This window comes from Sander vitreus, chromosome 8 (assembly GCF_031162955.1).
Source record: "Sander vitreus isolate 19-12246 chromosome 8, sanVit1, whole genome shotgun sequence".
NCBI classification, from domain to species: domain Eukaryota; kingdom Metazoa; phylum Chordata; class Actinopteri; order Perciformes; family Percidae; genus Sander; species Sander vitreus.
Window position 1 is genome coordinate 22,712,119 of NC_135862.1, and position 17,417 is coordinate 22,729,535.

The following is a 17,417-nucleotide window of genomic DNA, read 5'->3' on the forward strand; positions in this document are numbered from 1 at the left end:
GATAGATGCTGTTCGCAGTTCGTTGTCGCAGTTCTGCATGCCAATTGTGATCTTACATTATTAACAATAAGTGTTATATATGGGCGGGTATTTTTTGAAAGATAATATTAGGACTACTAAGAAAAAGAACTATGGCATATTGTAAGATACTTTTTGAAACAGATCTTAGAAAGTTCTTTTGAAAGTAATTAAAAGAAAAATGTTACAGCACTGACAAATGATAAGTACATTTAATATAGCAAAAATAAAAACAAATAAAACTTAACAAACCCACATCCTAAAATTTGAAACTTGAAAAAAAGTCCACTGCACAAGAGTTTTGGCCATGGCAGCACAGATCACCTCTGGCTTGGCTCTGACGACGACCTCAGTCTATGCTCAGGCTTATAAGGTTTTAGAAAAGCTATTCTGGGCCATGTCTAAGTCCTGCAGTGAAATAATAACCTGGATACATTTTTAAATTGATTAAAGCATTTATGAGAGTGAAATCCTGCCAAGACAGGTGTTTGTCATATCTACAGTATATCTAAAACTCTGACTGCCATGTTATAGACAGCTGGTTGGGCGAGGGAAAGGGAAGAAATTCAGTTGAAGAAACTGTTCGAAAAATTGTGATTTACATTTCTACTGTCTTATTATTATTAAAACTGTTTGCATATGAATACCATATTATACTGATTGTACTCTAAACAAGATACCATGGAGCCATCAACTGTCTTTGTCTGAGCACAGTATGATGCTGAGGAAAGAGCAGGTGCTCCCTGACTGAGATAAAGAAAGACATTGACTTTATTATGACTACATGTATACTCCACTTCTTATTACAAAAGCAGCTGTAGAGAGCTTTTTGTCATATTTGGTGCTTTGCTGTAAGTGCTAGAATTTGACTCTCATTGCAAGTAAACAGTTTTTTAGATAATTCCAGTGTTTCTGTCCATTCCTTGATAATTAATTATCCTAACAGAAACAAAAGGACGAAATGTGTGATTTTGTCTATATGAGAGATTTTATCTGAAGATAGCGAATAACAACTTTTGTTTGCATTTTACTGTACTCCATATTACATGGATGTTTCTTATCAGTTTTTAGAATCAAAGACAGAATTGTAGAAGGAAGTAGGTTTTGCAGACTTGGGTCACAGCCCCTCTTTACATAAACAATTCACACTTTCTGGGTGCTCAAGATTGGGATATGGTGGTTGGGAATGTATGGCTGCAGTGAACCAAACTAGCTATGGTGACTTTAAAACCTTTTAACACAAACATGCTGGCTTCATAGTGCTATGATTTTATGAATCCAAATGCAAGGCCCAGGTCGGCCATGGGCAATAAGAGTGGTCATTTTGAGAATATCCACCAGACACTGTTCTTTCATGTCTCAGGTTTACCTTGAGAAAGTCATACAATGTTCATATAAAAATAATAATGTACATTCTAGAGTTGATTTTAAAGCTGCACTTATAAATGTTTTTATTTATTTTATTTACATTTGAAAATTGATGCGTGAATAACATGCTCCATATGATTGGGAAAATGTTTTTTTTATTTACAATATATTTATTTTATTAATAATGAATCAAATTATTATATGTAGTATGAAAGGGGTCACTGGTCTTTCTTTTTCTTGGCTTTCTGGTCTGCAAACCCTCTCATCAACATCATTTCCACTAATAGCAGAAAGCTGTTGTCTTTGAAAAAGCTCTGATACACAACATGAACACATGAAACACTACCTGCCTATTACGGACAGTTAGCAACTAACAGCTGATGAACATAGTGGAACATTTAGAAGCAAACAAGGCAGACATTTCTCAGAGTTGACCAAATCGGCTTAAAAGAGAATGAATATTAAACTTACATGGGTCAGGTTTCCAATGGCACAACTCCAAATGGTTTATCGGTGTTTTAAGCCCCCAACGTTTCCTTCCAGGCAGCGCTGTCTGGACAGGACTAGGATTAGGCAATGGTTATGGTTATGGTTATGGTTAAGGTTAGGGTTAAGGTTAGGGTTAGGTGCCTTGAAGTCAACGGTTGCAGCGCTGCCTGGAAGGAGACTTAAAACACCATCAAGCCTCCAAATGAATGATAATGCTGCTGGATGTGTAAATAGGCTACTGTTTGCTAACGCGTCACTTTAACAACTTTATTAGGTGATAAAAAGTCAGTGTTGTGTTTTCAGCTTTCTATGCTGCCTTCAAGTGGATAAAAGATCAATAATGTGCAATTAAGATTTTACTAATCAAATTTAAAGCACTTCACGGGCTGGCTTCTGGTTTTAGTTCAGATTTTCCTATTCCCTAGAAGCCAGCGCGCAGCCTCAGATGCTCTGTCAGGGTTTCTCTGAAGTGAACCAGGCTTTCACAGTCAACGTCCCTCACTTTTGGAGCGTCCTGCCTGAGGATAGAAGATGCAGTAACATCTTCTAAAAAATCTGTGAAAAAAAGAAACAATAAAAAAAAAAGCGTTTTATTAATATCGGCCCCAATTTTATTTTTATGGCTCCATTATGTCTGTTTCTGTGGATTATATTTTATTGAGTTTTATTTTATTTCATTGTTGTATCTCTAATTTCCTGATTTTACCTGTCTCATTGGCATAGTTTATAGTACTGAAATGTTTTACCTGAATTTACTCATGTAAAGCAGCTTGTAATTTCAATTATTCATTTTTAAATTACCAAATTAAGAACAAAAGAACCAATAACCAGAGCCCAGCTCTACTATTGATGCTCCCAGAGATAGAGTAAGAATGTATTCTTCATTGCCCCCTTTCGGAAGTCAATATAAGCTGCAGCTCCTCTATCTACGTGGGCTCACTTCTGAATAATGGAGGAAAGTCAGAATCGAAGTAATTGATTTAATTTGAGCACAGAAAAGGGAATTGATCTGTGAATAATGTGCTCCATTTATGGTTGGGAAAATGGTGCTTCTCTGACCTGGATTCATTTGCACAGCAGAAGCCCACTGTGTGCGTCATAGAGCAAATATAAGGTGTTCTTTTCACATCATCTCAATGATAGTAATCAGTCAGTAGAATATATTAGTTTGTGCATATACTGAGTTTGACACTATAATGAAAAATAATCACACTCAGACAAGCTTTACCACACCCCACATTTTCTTTCATTAAAAACCTCACGGTTTTTCTGTCTTTGGATACAATATTTACATCTCTTGCGTCATATGAATTGATAGAATAATTCAGTACATTACAACATATATACATACCAATGAGTACAATACAAACCACCATCAGCCAGAGGTGTGAAATGGTTTTCTGCTCATTTTCAAGTCTGTAACGTCAGGCTGAAAGACCTGATAATTGAAGTTTTCTGATGAAAAGGTCGATGCCCAGCACATCTAATGTGTTAGCACCCCCTTCAGTTAGAGCACTGTGTTGTCCAGTGTTTCCACTGCTTCTGCATTGAGTAAGAAAATGTCCTTGTGCAAAAAAAGACAAACATAAGGGGAAGGATATTAAGATATGAAGCCATTTAAATATGTTAGAATCATAGAGGGAACAAGGTGAGTCAGACAGTAGGACTTTTATTTCATATTGCTCTCTATCCAGTCTTTGAAGTTGGCTACACGTGTGTAGACTGTGTAGAGGTCAGGATCACACTCCCCTTGGTCATAGCCAAAGCTCACCAGTCCCAGGAGTCTCCACAGCCCTTTGCTCTCCCCCTGCACCTGTGGGAAGCTGAGAGAGGGCTTCTGGTTGTTGCTGGCCTGGTTCTCAGAGAGGGCGGGGAGGACAAGGATTCCCCCCGTGTCAGAGGGACATATGTTAGAGGGTTCATAGTCAGGCTTCTGGCTGGCACAGAGCATATTGTCTGTGACGCTGACTGGCACGCCGCTACGAGCATACTGCTGCTCACAGGGGACTACATCGGCGAGGTGAACGAGTCCAACCCTTGCCTTCTCATCCAGGCCTAAACTTGAATCTGGCAGTGGAGACCAGCCTGTCACAAGCCCCTGCCCAGAGCTCACCTCTTCTCCCTGGCTGTCTGAGAGGCAGAGGGGCAGTACCTTCTCCCCGATCCTTGCTTTGTCCAGTAACTTAACCACAGCCATGTCAGAGTCGAGAATATGGGGGTCGTAGTTTGGATGAACAACAATAGAGGCCACCTAGAAGGGGAAAGAGATGTACTTACGGTGCAAGTTTGTTTCAAAAGGGATCATTAAAAGACAAGATCTCCATTAGCTTACCCTCAGGTGTTGAAGACTTTTACTTTCCCTGTGGTCGTCACGGTACTGCTTCCCTACCACCACCTTGATCTTGGCTGCATCCAGAGGATACATCTTCCCCAGCTCTGTCACGCAGTGGGCTGCAACCACCACCCTCTTTTGGTTCACCAGAGCCCCACTGCACACCAGCTGCCAGTCAGAAGCCGCATTGTGGCTACTAGTCCCTGCTCCAACGTCCCCCTTCAGGGACCCTGCCTGGCTGTCTGCCTTGGTCACCTTGGTCTCAGCTCCGTTGGTGGCGCGGCGGTAGATGGCTGCCAGCCAAGGCCAGTGAGCCTCTGCTGGCCTCTGTGGGTCAAAGGTTGGATACTTCCCACACACTGCCAAAGAGGAGGTGACAGGATGAGAGGACAGAGAGGAGAGGAGGGGAGGATAAAGGAATACAGGAAAAACAATTAGACTTACATTGAGACTGTGTCAACACTTAGTGCTGTGGGACTGTCTTTGATTTGTTTTCCCCTCCTGGAAGCTTTTATTTTAAATGTGCACATACGCTTGTTGTCTTAAAGCTTGTGTGCCAAGATGCAAAGCTGTGGCATAGATGGAGCAACATATAAAATCCTCAAAAGCCACACAATCTTGTGAAATGTGAGAGCCCCTAACTAATGAAAGAAGCCTTAGTGCATCTTCTGGACAATCTTTTTTTTTTTTTTTGTAGAGACAATCTCTTTATAGTCCTTTAACATACTGTAGGTGGATACCGGCTTAACCTACCCTCTACAAAATGTCCACGAGCTATTCAAAGATCGTATTCCCATTATCATAAACCAGGTAATAAATAAACACACTTGCATACGCTTTTTAGACCTCTGGTCTGCTTTTGCTACTTTGTTCCACAATATAATGCAGCATCCTACAAAAAAAGGAATCTACCTCCAGGGTTTGTTGACATTATTGTAGATGTGTGCAGACCAATTTTATTAAAGGTAAACACAGCTCATAGACCCAACACGTTTCTAGGTTGGTATTAAGGTAGGATGTCCATGAAGAGCCATGAAGAACAGCCAGTACTGTGTTTGCTACACATAGTGATTAAAGTGGCTGGCCCAGTGTGTTTTCCTTCCACTCTGAATTAAATTAAGAACTATTTTAAAGTGACAAAGTCTGGAAGAAGTTGTGGGAAACTGTTGTGGGTATTATGGTATCAGAATTCTCCTTAGCAACGTTATTATACTGATGGGAAGGTAGAGTGTGATTGGATCCACACGGCAACAAGGCTGTCCCATCTTCTGTATATGCTACATAACATGTTGTTCCTGCTGATGATGAAGAAAGTGAAGACTATTGTGTATGTAGGCTGTCAATTTAATTACAGCCTGGAAGATGCTGTGTTTAATCAAGGAAGCTGATCTTTTAAACTCTCATTGCATCTATCTCATAGCTCAGCTGTAAATGTTAACTATTGGCTTTTCCTCTTAGTAGCTTAGGGAGGTTACACTGGCAGGAATGCCCGAGAGATGGTTGAAGATGCTAAAAATGCATTGTTCAATGTCAGCATTTAGAGGCAGTGGTAATATTTTAAGAAGGTGCTGCTGCATGAGCCCATAGGGGACTTTGTTAATATTGCTTCATTTGAAAAATGTCTTCATTTTGTATCCACACATCATTGTTGATATGTGGATGTAAATCTCTGAATCTGAATTGCAAATGTCTGTCAGTGTGTTTCTCCTGTGAGAGTCTGGTGGTTATGTTTCACTGGTCAGACTACTAGTAGTCCTCTGCTGCCCTCACCTGGCGAACAGGACACATGACGCCCGCTCCATTTCCCAGTCTTCAAGCAAGTGCGGTGAGAACTGCCAGAGTGGTGGTAGAAGGGAGAGGCACACTCGTACTCTATATGTGAGTAAAGGTGGTGGAAGCCCTGGGGCAACTGGGAAAGCACTGGAGGCCCTTTAGTGGGGCCGTCAGACTGGAGCAGTCGACCCACCCCAGAAGAGTAGAGCTTGTGCACAGGTGTCTTTCTGAGGAAAGAAGAAGAGGCCAGGGGTAGGTAGACACCCAGGTTGAGTAAATGCTGTTGGATGTGCAGAAAAAATGTAAGACAAAAGACTTGCTTTTAATTCTTCAGTTGCAATAGCATAATAATATACAGTAGGTACGCTATACAACATAATGCATTGGTAAACATACCTGGATGGCACCTGAGGTGGCAAAACTCTTTGCCTAACCAGCTCTGACACTTTGGGCTCCCGACATGCTGCAAATAAACACATATTTATGAATACACATACATAACACATACAATACACACCAAAGTCCCATTAACATCAGCTTTGATTTGAATGGAGCTATAACTGGAACAGTAGACTGGCTCAACGGATGTCCATTGCTGGAATAAAGCCTGACATCTGTTGCGTGATGTCCCTCCCCGCTATCAGGGGTTAGCGCCACCCAGGACGGTTGTGATTGGTTTAAAGAAATCCAAACAAGTCAGAGCGTTTTTTTCCCCATCCCAGAATAGATACAGTAGGTGGTGTAGCCAGACCATACTCCAGCGCTGACACAGCAATGAAAGACTACTGGAACAGTGACTGCACTGTGGGGATTTATAAACTGACAGGCGTGTGTTGGGACCAGCAGTAGTGTTAAACCTGATTTTAAACAAAAAGATCACAGAGCATCTGCCTCTGAGAGACAAAGGGACATGTAGTTTGCCTACACGTAAATTCCAAAGCCTTTTCACTTTACACTTCCGTGTGAAAAGTCCGAAACCACAAAGGGACGTTTCATAATGGCCGGAAGTCTAAAAGAACTCTGAATTCCGATTGGACAGATTATTTGTGTATATATTGTAATAACAGCTGGTTAAACAGGTCAGTGCTCAAATTTCACCCTTCCTTTGTTCCTTTCAAAGATACCAGATTAATCACATTAATTAAGGTCTGTATTTTAAAGGGAACACCACCTATGAGACTGTTTCACAGCTCAGTTATTGGTCCCTGAGTTCAGGGTGGTGCCCCGTTTTGATTGTTTGTCTATTTGGTAAAGTTATTAATACACATATTCATAGCTTTATTAATATTGATAGAACATCTTTGATAAATTGCCAATAATTGATCTGTACCCTTACCAATTCCCAACAAGTGACATGTCTTTAGTGGCACCACTGTCTAATATGCCATACTTTATGATGGTTATAGAAGTAATGTCTATAATAATGGTTAATGGAAAAGTTCAATATTTTGGCAATCACACTTATTCGCTTTCTTGGCAAGAGTTAGATGAGAAGACTACCACTACTTTAGCATTAGCATTTACCATTAGCATTTGTTTGGCATTTTAGAACCCTTTAGTTACTTGCCTTTATATTTACAATTTGATGGCCTGATACAAAGTGAGAAACTCATGACCCCTTATTAATTACTTATTCATTTTCTAATAAAACACAGAGTTTGCAGTATGAATGCTTGTACAGTACTTAAAAAAACAACTTTAAACTGTATACCTATAGGAGGTGGTAACTATTTATCAATGTTGTAACTATCAGACAAAATGCTGTATACATGCCTACAGAAATGTAATTACACAAAGTAAAAAAGCAAAAATAGTGACCAAACAGATGACAGTACCTCTGACACAGAGGGGTTGTTTTCCACTCCATGTACCATTTGGCTGGCAGGTACGTCGAGCATCGCCACTGAGAGCGTAGGAGTGGTTACAGAAGAACTCCACTGTTTCAGGCTCCACCCCAGACACCAGCTGGTAGTAGCCATGGTAGAGGCGAGAGAGAGGTGGGCAGCTTTTTTCTGCAGGTGGGGAGCAGACAGTAGGTGAGGGTAAAGACCATCAAGAAGCGGATGCTAATCATCTTACATTTTACTTGAATGAGTCCCTTACCGGTGAAGCTTTGGTTGACTTCTTTCTCCTTTTCTTTTTCTTTCTCTTCCCTCTCCTTTTCCAACGTCTCCTTTGTTTTCTCAGCAGAATCCTTCTCTGTCTTATCCTCTTTAATTGTTGGTTTTTCCCTCGGTTTTTCCTCACCTCCTGCTCTGTACATGGTGTACTGTGTAATGTTGACTCTAGTGGGAAGGATTTTCCTCCCCGGCTCTAGAGAACTTATGGTACTATTTTCTTTCTTTGTGTCCTTTGTATCATGTATAATTGTGTTGTTCTTTGTCATTTCCAGTTCAAATATCTCCACTGTGTTTTCCCCCTCAGCTATGACCGTTCTCATCTTGGTATCATTAGGGCCCACTTTGTCAGGATCTCTTTTTCCATTCACCTGCTCCTCTTTTCTTTCCTTCCCTTCTTGCCCTTTGTCTTTTATCACAACTACTCCTGTTATATCTGTCTTTTCTATCTCCAAGTTTGTGTCCGGGCTGCCTTCTTTTCTCTCAGGTGGCTTTCCTACGTCAGGTTCTTTCTGTTCAACTGTATTCAGGCTGTTGTCTGGGCCTTCACGATCCACTTTATCTTTGCTGCCTCCAGTGGGTTTCTCTGACCCAGTATTTATTTCCTCTAGCTCTCCTTCATTCCTACCCTCAGGCACAGTTTTCTCTGGAATGGTACCAGTGTGTTTATTTTCTCCGTCAACTGCTGTTGTATTCTCGTGCCCAGTGTTTATATCTCTCCCTCCAACACTTTCGCTTCCTCCAGTTGTGTTCTCTTGACTTTTCGCTTTAGTTTTGCTGATATCTTTGTCACTATCTGTTTCTTTGCCTTTTTCTGTCTCTTTTGCTTCGCCTTTGTCCTTTTCCACTTCAGTGAGAGTGTTATTCACTGTGGGTACAGAACATAAGAAAAGATCATTACTGAATTTTTTAGTTAGCAGCTGATTGCAAATTATTTTTTGTTCAAAGTTGGTTCGTCATGCTGAATGGCTCTAGGCACTGACTCATTTTCTGATCCATTAAAGACTAACCTTATAAAAAGTAAAGTAAAATGAACTGCATGTACTTTGCACTATTTGCACTGACTCATCCAGCTTAGCTCTGATCCTTTAACTTGTTATTTAAAACACATTGTCTGACCTCGGGTGCAAACAGGAGGAGTCCCACTCCAAGTGTTGTTAGGGAGGCAGGCTCTCTGGGAGCTCCCACTGAGTTCATAGGGCTGGTAGCACAGGTACTGTAGAGCAATGAGGACATCGTTGGGTCCATAAACCAGGAAGTGGTTCCCGTGTGTTGGCTTGGGTGGTAAAGTACAGACTCTTTCCACTGGCACTAGAGACAGGAAAGTAAAATAAGGCTTTTATAAGCTGCAAATCGTCCTTTTTCCACAATCTGCTGCACCATCTCTGGGGCAGTATGTATGGCATCCAACAACACACATATGGAATTCACAGATTTCAAAACCTGTTCACATCATTATCTTACCACATTCTGGGGCAGGTGCACTCCAGGTGCCATCCCTCAGGCAGATGGCACTATGAAACCCCCGCAGCTCAAAGCCAGGGTCACAACGGAAAGTGATGCGTGCCCCCGATTGATGAAATAAACCCTCTGTGGATCCATGGATGGGCACTGGAGGCCTGCGGCATCCCACCACTGATGGAAATACAGGAATACTTATGTTATTCATGAACACATGTTGTCTTATTTTCCTTTTTCTTAACTGAATGCTGGATCATCCAAGGCAGATAGGGGATTTAGGAGGCATCTCTAGCATTCCTCAAACATCATTTTATTGCACCTCCCTGCTGTAAAAGACCACCCGAATAGACCTTCAGTGAGTTCATTGCCTTCAGGTGTTTGCAGGTCAGACAGGTAGCCTACGAAACAAAATCTCATTACTCTTAATTTACAAATGTCCAGAGCTTTAAAAGCAAAGTCTGCTACCTCAGAGGCTCATTAATGAGTAATTTCAACCGCCGTGGAAGTTCACAGCAAGACTTTCACACACGGCTTGTAAATGAAGAAAAAATAGATGCAATAAAATAGCTTTAGTCAAACTGTTTCCAGTGTTGTAAAAGTGTATTTTCTGAAGTCGGGTTGTAGAGATTGGTAATGTGGTGGTGGAATACTGTGACAACCACTGTTATTTGACAACCTACTGCAAAATAAAAGTATCCTTGTCATTAATGTCATATCCTTGTGTTATGTTGTTTTTTTGTGAATATAGTATCTATTTCAAACTGCAGATGTTGTGACATCCACAACTGAGTTTACAAAAACCCAGACACACATGTTAATACTGAGGTTATCATACCATTACAGCACTGTGTGTGAGATAATCCCTTAGGGCTTCTCTGTGTTGTTGACTTTAAGTTGGGTCCGATACATGAAATGCACTGACTGTGGTTTTATAGCTCCAAACCAAGGAACTCTCCCTATAATCTGGTCGGTTTTGCCTTATGACATTTTTCAATCTTAATTAAGTCCCTTAGGAGATGGACAATGTTGTTTGCAAACCAAAAGTAGAAAAGTACTCTGTAGTTGACCTCCTTTAATTATGTTAAGTTGAAGCATCCTTGTATTGCACTTAAATGATCCATCTTCCATGTCAGATTTTGTCCACAAACATGATGAGATGAGTTATTGGGGTGGAATGCTAACATACAATGCATAACGACACATACTGTAAGTAAATCATCATTCCTTTAGTTAATGCCTTGGAAACTATGTTGAACACTGCACTCTGAAACAGATTAGACTCAAGAATAGATTAAACTGTGCCAGAGAAAGGAAAATAAATTATTTCCTGGCTTGAGTTTCTACAATAATGTGTCAAGATTCTCTTATACAGAATGAGTTTTAGCTCAGGCTTACAACAGGTCGACAGGTCGATTATTGGAGACATAAAATATGGCTGATGTCTATCTGTAATATGGCATACTTAAAATTCTCCATCTAATTCCGGGGCCGAAATGTAGAGTACATTTCTTCTACAAAATGTCACACGTTAGCGTTATTCCAGCTCTCATCCATTAAAATTAACAGCTGAGGATTCCGCAAGGGAATACAGATGAATGCACACTCTGTGGAATGAAACTCCTGCCTTTTTTATGGGTGTCTCCTCCAATGGAAAAGCTGGCTCATGTTATAGAAGGAGAATTGTTTCACCATTTGTTTTATAGACTTGTATTTAGCCCTGAAAATGACACCACAAGAAAAAAGTGAGTGGGGTTCAGGAAGTCTGTTTTTGCGGGATCTTAAGGGAGGTATTGGATATAAAAACACAAGTTAGGTTCCAGTCCAGACACCCATAAATAAAGACCTTGTAGGCCAACCACACCCTGATTGAGCAGTACCCCACACGACAAAATGGAACTCCGGACAGATTTAAGGTGACATAAACCTCTTTTCTTTGTGTTGATGACGTTTCTATCATGCAGCTGGTGCAAAACCGGAAGAATACAAACATCCGAGGGTAAAGAAGGAGGGCGATTTACACAAAGACGCCAGCTAAAGTGTCTAACTGGAAACTTTTCTCAGTAAAGGACTACGCCGAAATCATTAGAGCAATTCAAAGACCAGGGCAAGAGACTTGGTTGTTTATGACTAAATTATGACCCAGCTATGCGACCACGTGTCATGTCCTGCCTCCTGCACACTCTACCCAGGCACCACCCATCGTCTATACCAAACAGAGTATTTTCAGTAGGTGAGAACGCATCTGACACGGACAACCTCCAGTTGTGTGCTACATGTGTGAAAGGGAAACTTCGATAAATGTCCACACCTGATTCGTCAGACATTGTCTAGAGTTTATATGAGCTTATATGAGTTTATATGCAAAAACAAAATTTTGTTTGCTGACATTACCCAACTCTAAAAAACATAGTATTGATCTCTTCTCCTCATCCTTGATTGTCCATATATTTTGTTGGTGCATTTTCCCCCTTTAATTTCTTTCCTCAGTCAGTTTCTTTGCCACCTACCTTATCTTAGTTGGTTCAATGCTGCTGAATTTATTCACTTATTTTTTTAAATATAAGTCTCTTTCTTTAGTTTCATTTAATATCATGCCCTCCAACATGAGGTTTTACAATCTCTTCCAACAAACATATAATCAGGTATAAGGTAAAGACATGAAACAACACACCCACACCACATTACATTAGCTCTGTGTCCTGTATTCTTAACCAAAGTCACCTCTTCCCTTGCCAGCCACGTCACAAGTTATTGTTTAAAGTATTTTTATAAGGCCTCATAAATATACTTCCAAACCTCGTTGAATTGCTTTGCTTCGGTTCAATGCTGCTGAATTTCATGATAACATATTTGTTAGATGGTCATTTGGATTTGCAGCCCAACTGTTGAACTGCTGACTGACCAAAACCATATCTGGGACTGCACGGACGGGGGAGGCTGCTGGCCTGAACCAAGTCCAAACCACAGACCTCTCCCTTGTGACAGTGAATCACTGCCTGCCTCTGGGCAGCAACACCAGCAAAATAAAAAAGGCTTTCAGGAAGAAGTCAATTCTCTACAAGTTTGTTGTAACTAGGTGTGACTGAATTCCAGAGAAAATCACTAAAATAGTTCTGAAATTTCGTAAGCGTCAACACAGTAAAACACGTGTCTTTCAGATACTTGGAGAGATGGAAAACTCAAGTCATGCTAACAGTATGAGACTGCTTTATTCTTCCGTGATTAGAAACTGCAGGCATTTCTTTCTTTCCCCACTTCCATTTCCCCCCAAAGCATACAATAACCAGCATTTTTCAAGCGTGATCATACTACAGAGGCTTCAGTTGTTACAGACTCACCATTTTCACACCTCTGGCCTGTGTAGCCAGCCAGACAGGCACAGTGGTAAGTGTAAGAACTGTCCAGGATACAAGTCCCATCATGCAGGCAAGGAGAAGAGCTGCAAGCTGTAAACATACAAGTGTATGATTAGGGTACAAGAAGAAATGTTGTTTTAGCAGTATAATGTTCCAAAGTCCATCCATAATGTATGCCAAAAGGACTGGCGGTCTATACCAAGCTGCGTCAAGGGATTCATATTCAAAGAAGTTACCATTCAAACGTCATCTTTACTTTCCATTTCTAAATGTGTGTGGGTATATCTACACAGAAAACCTCTGTTTACTTTTACTGTACTTTTACTTGTCTGGCTTAGCCACTGCTAACTTACAGTCTCTGTGTGTGCATGTGTGTGTGTCTGAGTTTTAGACCTTAAGAATGTGGACATTTCTGGAAAATTAAGACATTTGGTTGGCCTTCACTTTCTCAACGGGCTGCTAGCAGGCCACTCTAAAGAGCTTTAGTTCCCCCTTTGTTCATTAAGTTTGACATAACAAATTACTTTTTATGTATGTAAAGCAAGTACACACTCTTATTGGGTGCTGTTTTTGGATGAGGGCTTGGTTTTGGGTGAAAGTTTTAAATTACCCTTAGGCTATGGTTAGTGTAATGGGTTAGGATTTGGGGTAGGGAATGCATTATGTCGCAAATGGCCCTCAAAGTAAATAAGTAGATTATTAGTAGAACATGCATATACTGTAGATAGTTGAAGTATTTTTGTTGTTGTTCGGATCAGAAATCTATTTTACAAGAGAGACCTGGCCAAGGTAGCAGCCATACAAAATCAAATCCCAACCCTCCAACTCATAAAGAATGCAACAGTAAGTAAGGGCATAGAAAGTAAAATAAGTTTTATTTTTAAAATAAAAGCCAATCTTCACTTTGAGCTTCCTTACTAGATAAGTAAAATTAACCTTCAATAAAAGCTTGTCATCTATCCATATACCCAAGTACTTGTACAAGGGCACCTTTTCACTGAATTTACCAGCAGATGTGACAATGCTAAGATCATCAAGCAAGCTTTTGAGAAGATAACACTTAGTTTTCTGAGCATTTTAAACCAATTTTAAACTCAACAGAGCAGTTTGAAATGACTGAAATGGAGACTGAAGCTCTTGCACTACCTGTACTATGGAGGGAGCATGCGTATAAATGACACAATGTCATCATCATAGACGTGTATTTTTGCTTGAATGTCCTTACCCAAATCATGTACAAAAATAGAGAACAAAATGGGTCCCAGAATGAAATCCTGAGGGACACCTTTAGTTATCTTAAGAAAATCCGATTGTGGCCCTCTGCATGGACACACTGAGTTCAATCTAAAAAACAATTTCTGAACCATTAGCCTTAGGACCAAACCCAGCATTCTTAAGTTTGTTCAGCTGCAGTTTGTGGTCCACTGAATCAAATGCCTTCTATAGATCCACAAATAAAGTAGTGCAATGCTGTTTTTGTGAAGGCACCATTGAGTTCATTTGTCACAACTCTAGCAGCAGTAATGGTACAGTGGCCAGTTCTAAAAACTGAAAACCACTTAAAATGTTATTATCAAGTAGAAACTGGTGTTAATAACAGTGGTATTTGACCTACCTGAACTCTCCTGGAAAGTGGCAAAGAATCCATCAAAATTCTTGTAACCATCAGACACAAAGAGTATGTGCAAACTGTGGCCAGAGCTTTGAACCGGTGCAGGTCTGTTGTTCCCACAGAATCGAGCGATAACACGCGAGTTGATGCTATCACCATCTCGGACCTCCACGTAGTCATAACGACAAGAATGGTGAAACTCCAGACTCATCATCATGAACCTGTTAGTAAGAGGATGAATATAAAAAACAAAAAGCAGTAAGTGTCTGACAAATGAACTTCATATTGTTAAAAAAACATTTTTAAGTACATTGGAAATTAAGTTTGCCGTTAGTCAACCTTGACACTGTTTTATGGATGACGGTAGTGACATAAAGCAAACACATTTTTTGGGTGTAAAACTTTCTGTTGTGTTTCTACTATATTTGTGTTACCCTGGATTATGAGAGCCCCTGTTTTCCCTGGCAGTGCCACACCAGCTGGCATCATAGAACTGACGCCTTTAAAATCTTCAGCCAGCAAACAACTAATGAACAGTAATCATAGCTACTGAATACATTAACAGCTGCTGAAGGTGATTTGCCCTACTATTGCATAGATTACTGCACTTAATGGGGTGTGAAATGAGTCTCATTTTAACCAGGTACCACAGCAGTTAACTATTTAGATTGATGTTTTTGTTTGTCTAACTGTAATGATTAGTGGAAGTTAAGTTGTAGCAGTAAATATTAATTTAAACAAGTAACCTTAGATCATGACAGGTATAGAAGTAAGACCACATTATCACTGTATGCACTAACCTTTTGTCAATATTATATGAGCTAAGATGAAATATTTGAGATAAAGCACAATAATTGTTGAGACTTGGCAGCCACAATTAAACAGTTAGCAAATCAAGAAACGGAAAAAAGCAGATGCCTATCATTGGTTTTGTGGCTTTGGCAGGCTTAAGATACATCTTAAGAATGTTTAGACCCCTTTATTTAATAGATTGTTTATTTGTTAACATTCATTATGTGCCTCTTTAACAGTTTTAAGTTCATATCCAAGTCTAATTTAGCATCTTGTTATTTTAGATCAGCAGCTGGTAAATGTCTATAAAATATATCCATGAATGCTGAACGAACATGTTGCTTGCACAACATTATTTCCAGTTTGACTGGTTTCCAAAACCTTTCCAAAACATTCTTTGTGTGCTTCAACACAGTCAGGACATCCAGAAGGAGTGGCTTTAAGGACTATTTAATGTGAATTTGAGTGCGTACAATAGCTATTGGTGAAATTAACATATAGTTTCAATTCATGAGCTGTTTGATTCAGTTGCAGCTAGAGTGTGACATTGAGGGGACTGCCAGCAGGATTAGGAAAAACACAAAGGAGTCACCTTTCCCGTTCTCTTCGATTTCAGATGTAATCTCCTTGGCCATTGGAACGGACATGAATGACTGATGAACTTTATACAAGGCACTGGCATGCACCCAAATCCTCTTATTTTACCCTTTATCACAGACCATTTGGTTAGGGATGATATACAGTAATGCTAAATGTTAGCCTACAGCAGCTCCCAACAATGAATGTCAGTTCTAAGTGATGCTAGTGTACTGCAATAACACTCACATCACGGTACAGTAGTTAAAGATATACAGGAAATGCTGCCAGTGATTCATTTAGTAATTTAGGCACAAACATACAACCTAATAGTCTATCTGTGAGCAAAGCAGCTCTGCTTCATGTAGGGGTTTTGTTTATGTCACAAAGGGCACAAAAAAATGACATAAATATCACTCATCTCTGTATTGTTTGTCATCACAGAATGGATTTAACCTAGCAATCTATAGTATGTAGTTAAGTTTAATGAAAAGCTTTATATATAGCAAAATAAAATCTTGGAATGATTAAATGTCTTCTATGCACACAACGAATTATTGTAAATAATTATATTAGTAAATACCGTATTCATGGCATGCTCAGACTGTATGGAGCTTTTGTTCTGCTAAAACCCTCAACAAATGCTCGCCTGTAAAATGCTGTTTGCGTAATGGAGAAAATGACAGAAATAGAAAGTTGACTGAAAAGTAATAACTTTCCTGAAAAAAAGAGGGTGTTGTGGTTTCCAAACTTTGCTGAAGAAATGCCATCGGTCCCTGACATACATCTTGCGGAAAGATCTGAACTGAGTGGAAATTCAACTGAAGCAGGTCAGCCATTAACAACTTTTACAGATGGACAATGAAAATCCCAAGTGACGCTTTAATGCCAGATGATACTGGGACAATTTATACTTTATTGAAACAAACGTTTGCAACATTCTTCAGTTTCCAACAGAGCTTTTCTTCAGAGCTGCAGTTATTATATCCATATCTACTATTATATATGCATTTGTTGGCAATTTAACCCAGTGGACTTCCCCATGGTTTTATAGGGATTCTTCATTTTAAAGTAGTTCCAATGAGAACTGTTGACAGCGAAGTATGTGGATTATTCAGAATAACCAGGGCACTGTTTCTAAGAAATATTTTATGGTAATTTTAGTCATGGGCCACCATTTTGGTCAAGGCTGAAATATCTCAGCAACTATTGGATTGCCATGAAAGTTTATACAGACATTTGTGGTCCCCAATTTTAATTTGTCCAAGTTGTGTCTGGTTTATGATTACATTCCTGAAATCTAATGACATTCCTATCAGCTTCAGCTGTTTAGTGTTAATGTTAGCATACTAACACTATGGTCGTGAACTAGGTAACTATTTTTGCCCCCCCCCCACATGTTTAAAATAAATAAATAAATAAATAAATAAATAAATAAATAAATAAATAAATTGTTCGTATTTTATTTATTTTTTTACACATCGACTTTTGTATCGAGTATCGTGTACTTTTGGTGGCACTAC

At 39.7% G+C, this 17,417-nt stretch overlaps 1 protein-coding gene across 2 annotated transcripts in view; it reads right to left on the bottom strand.

Annotated features, from left to right (window-relative positions):
• Positions 1-216: 216 nt before the first annotated feature.
• The window catches only part of pamr1b (peptidase domain containing associated with muscle regeneration 1b), a 28,067-nt gene continuing 10,866 nt past the window's right edge, over positions 217-17,417 (bottom strand). For both annotated transcript variants that reach the window (XM_078257504.1, XM_078257505.1), the window contains exons 5-14: positions 14,530-14,747; positions 12,897-13,004; positions 9,562-9,732; positions 9,217-9,408; positions 8,084-8,965; positions 7,816-7,992; positions 6,377-6,443; positions 5,978-6,207; positions 4,208-4,566; positions 217-4,126 (exon numbers count right to left, since the gene is read on the bottom strand). In XM_078257504.1, coding sequence (XP_078113630.1) covers positions 3,545-4,126; positions 4,208-4,566; positions 5,978-6,207; positions 6,377-6,443; positions 7,816-7,992; positions 8,084-8,965; positions 9,217-9,408; positions 9,562-9,732; positions 12,897-13,004; positions 14,530-14,747 — 2,986 coding nt within the window. In that variant the 3' untranslated portion in view covers positions 217-3,544. The remainder of the gene's footprint in view (positions 4,127-4,207; positions 4,567-5,977; positions 6,208-6,376; positions 6,444-7,815; positions 7,993-8,083; positions 8,966-9,216; positions 9,409-9,561; positions 9,733-12,896; positions 13,005-14,529; positions 14,748-17,417) is intronic.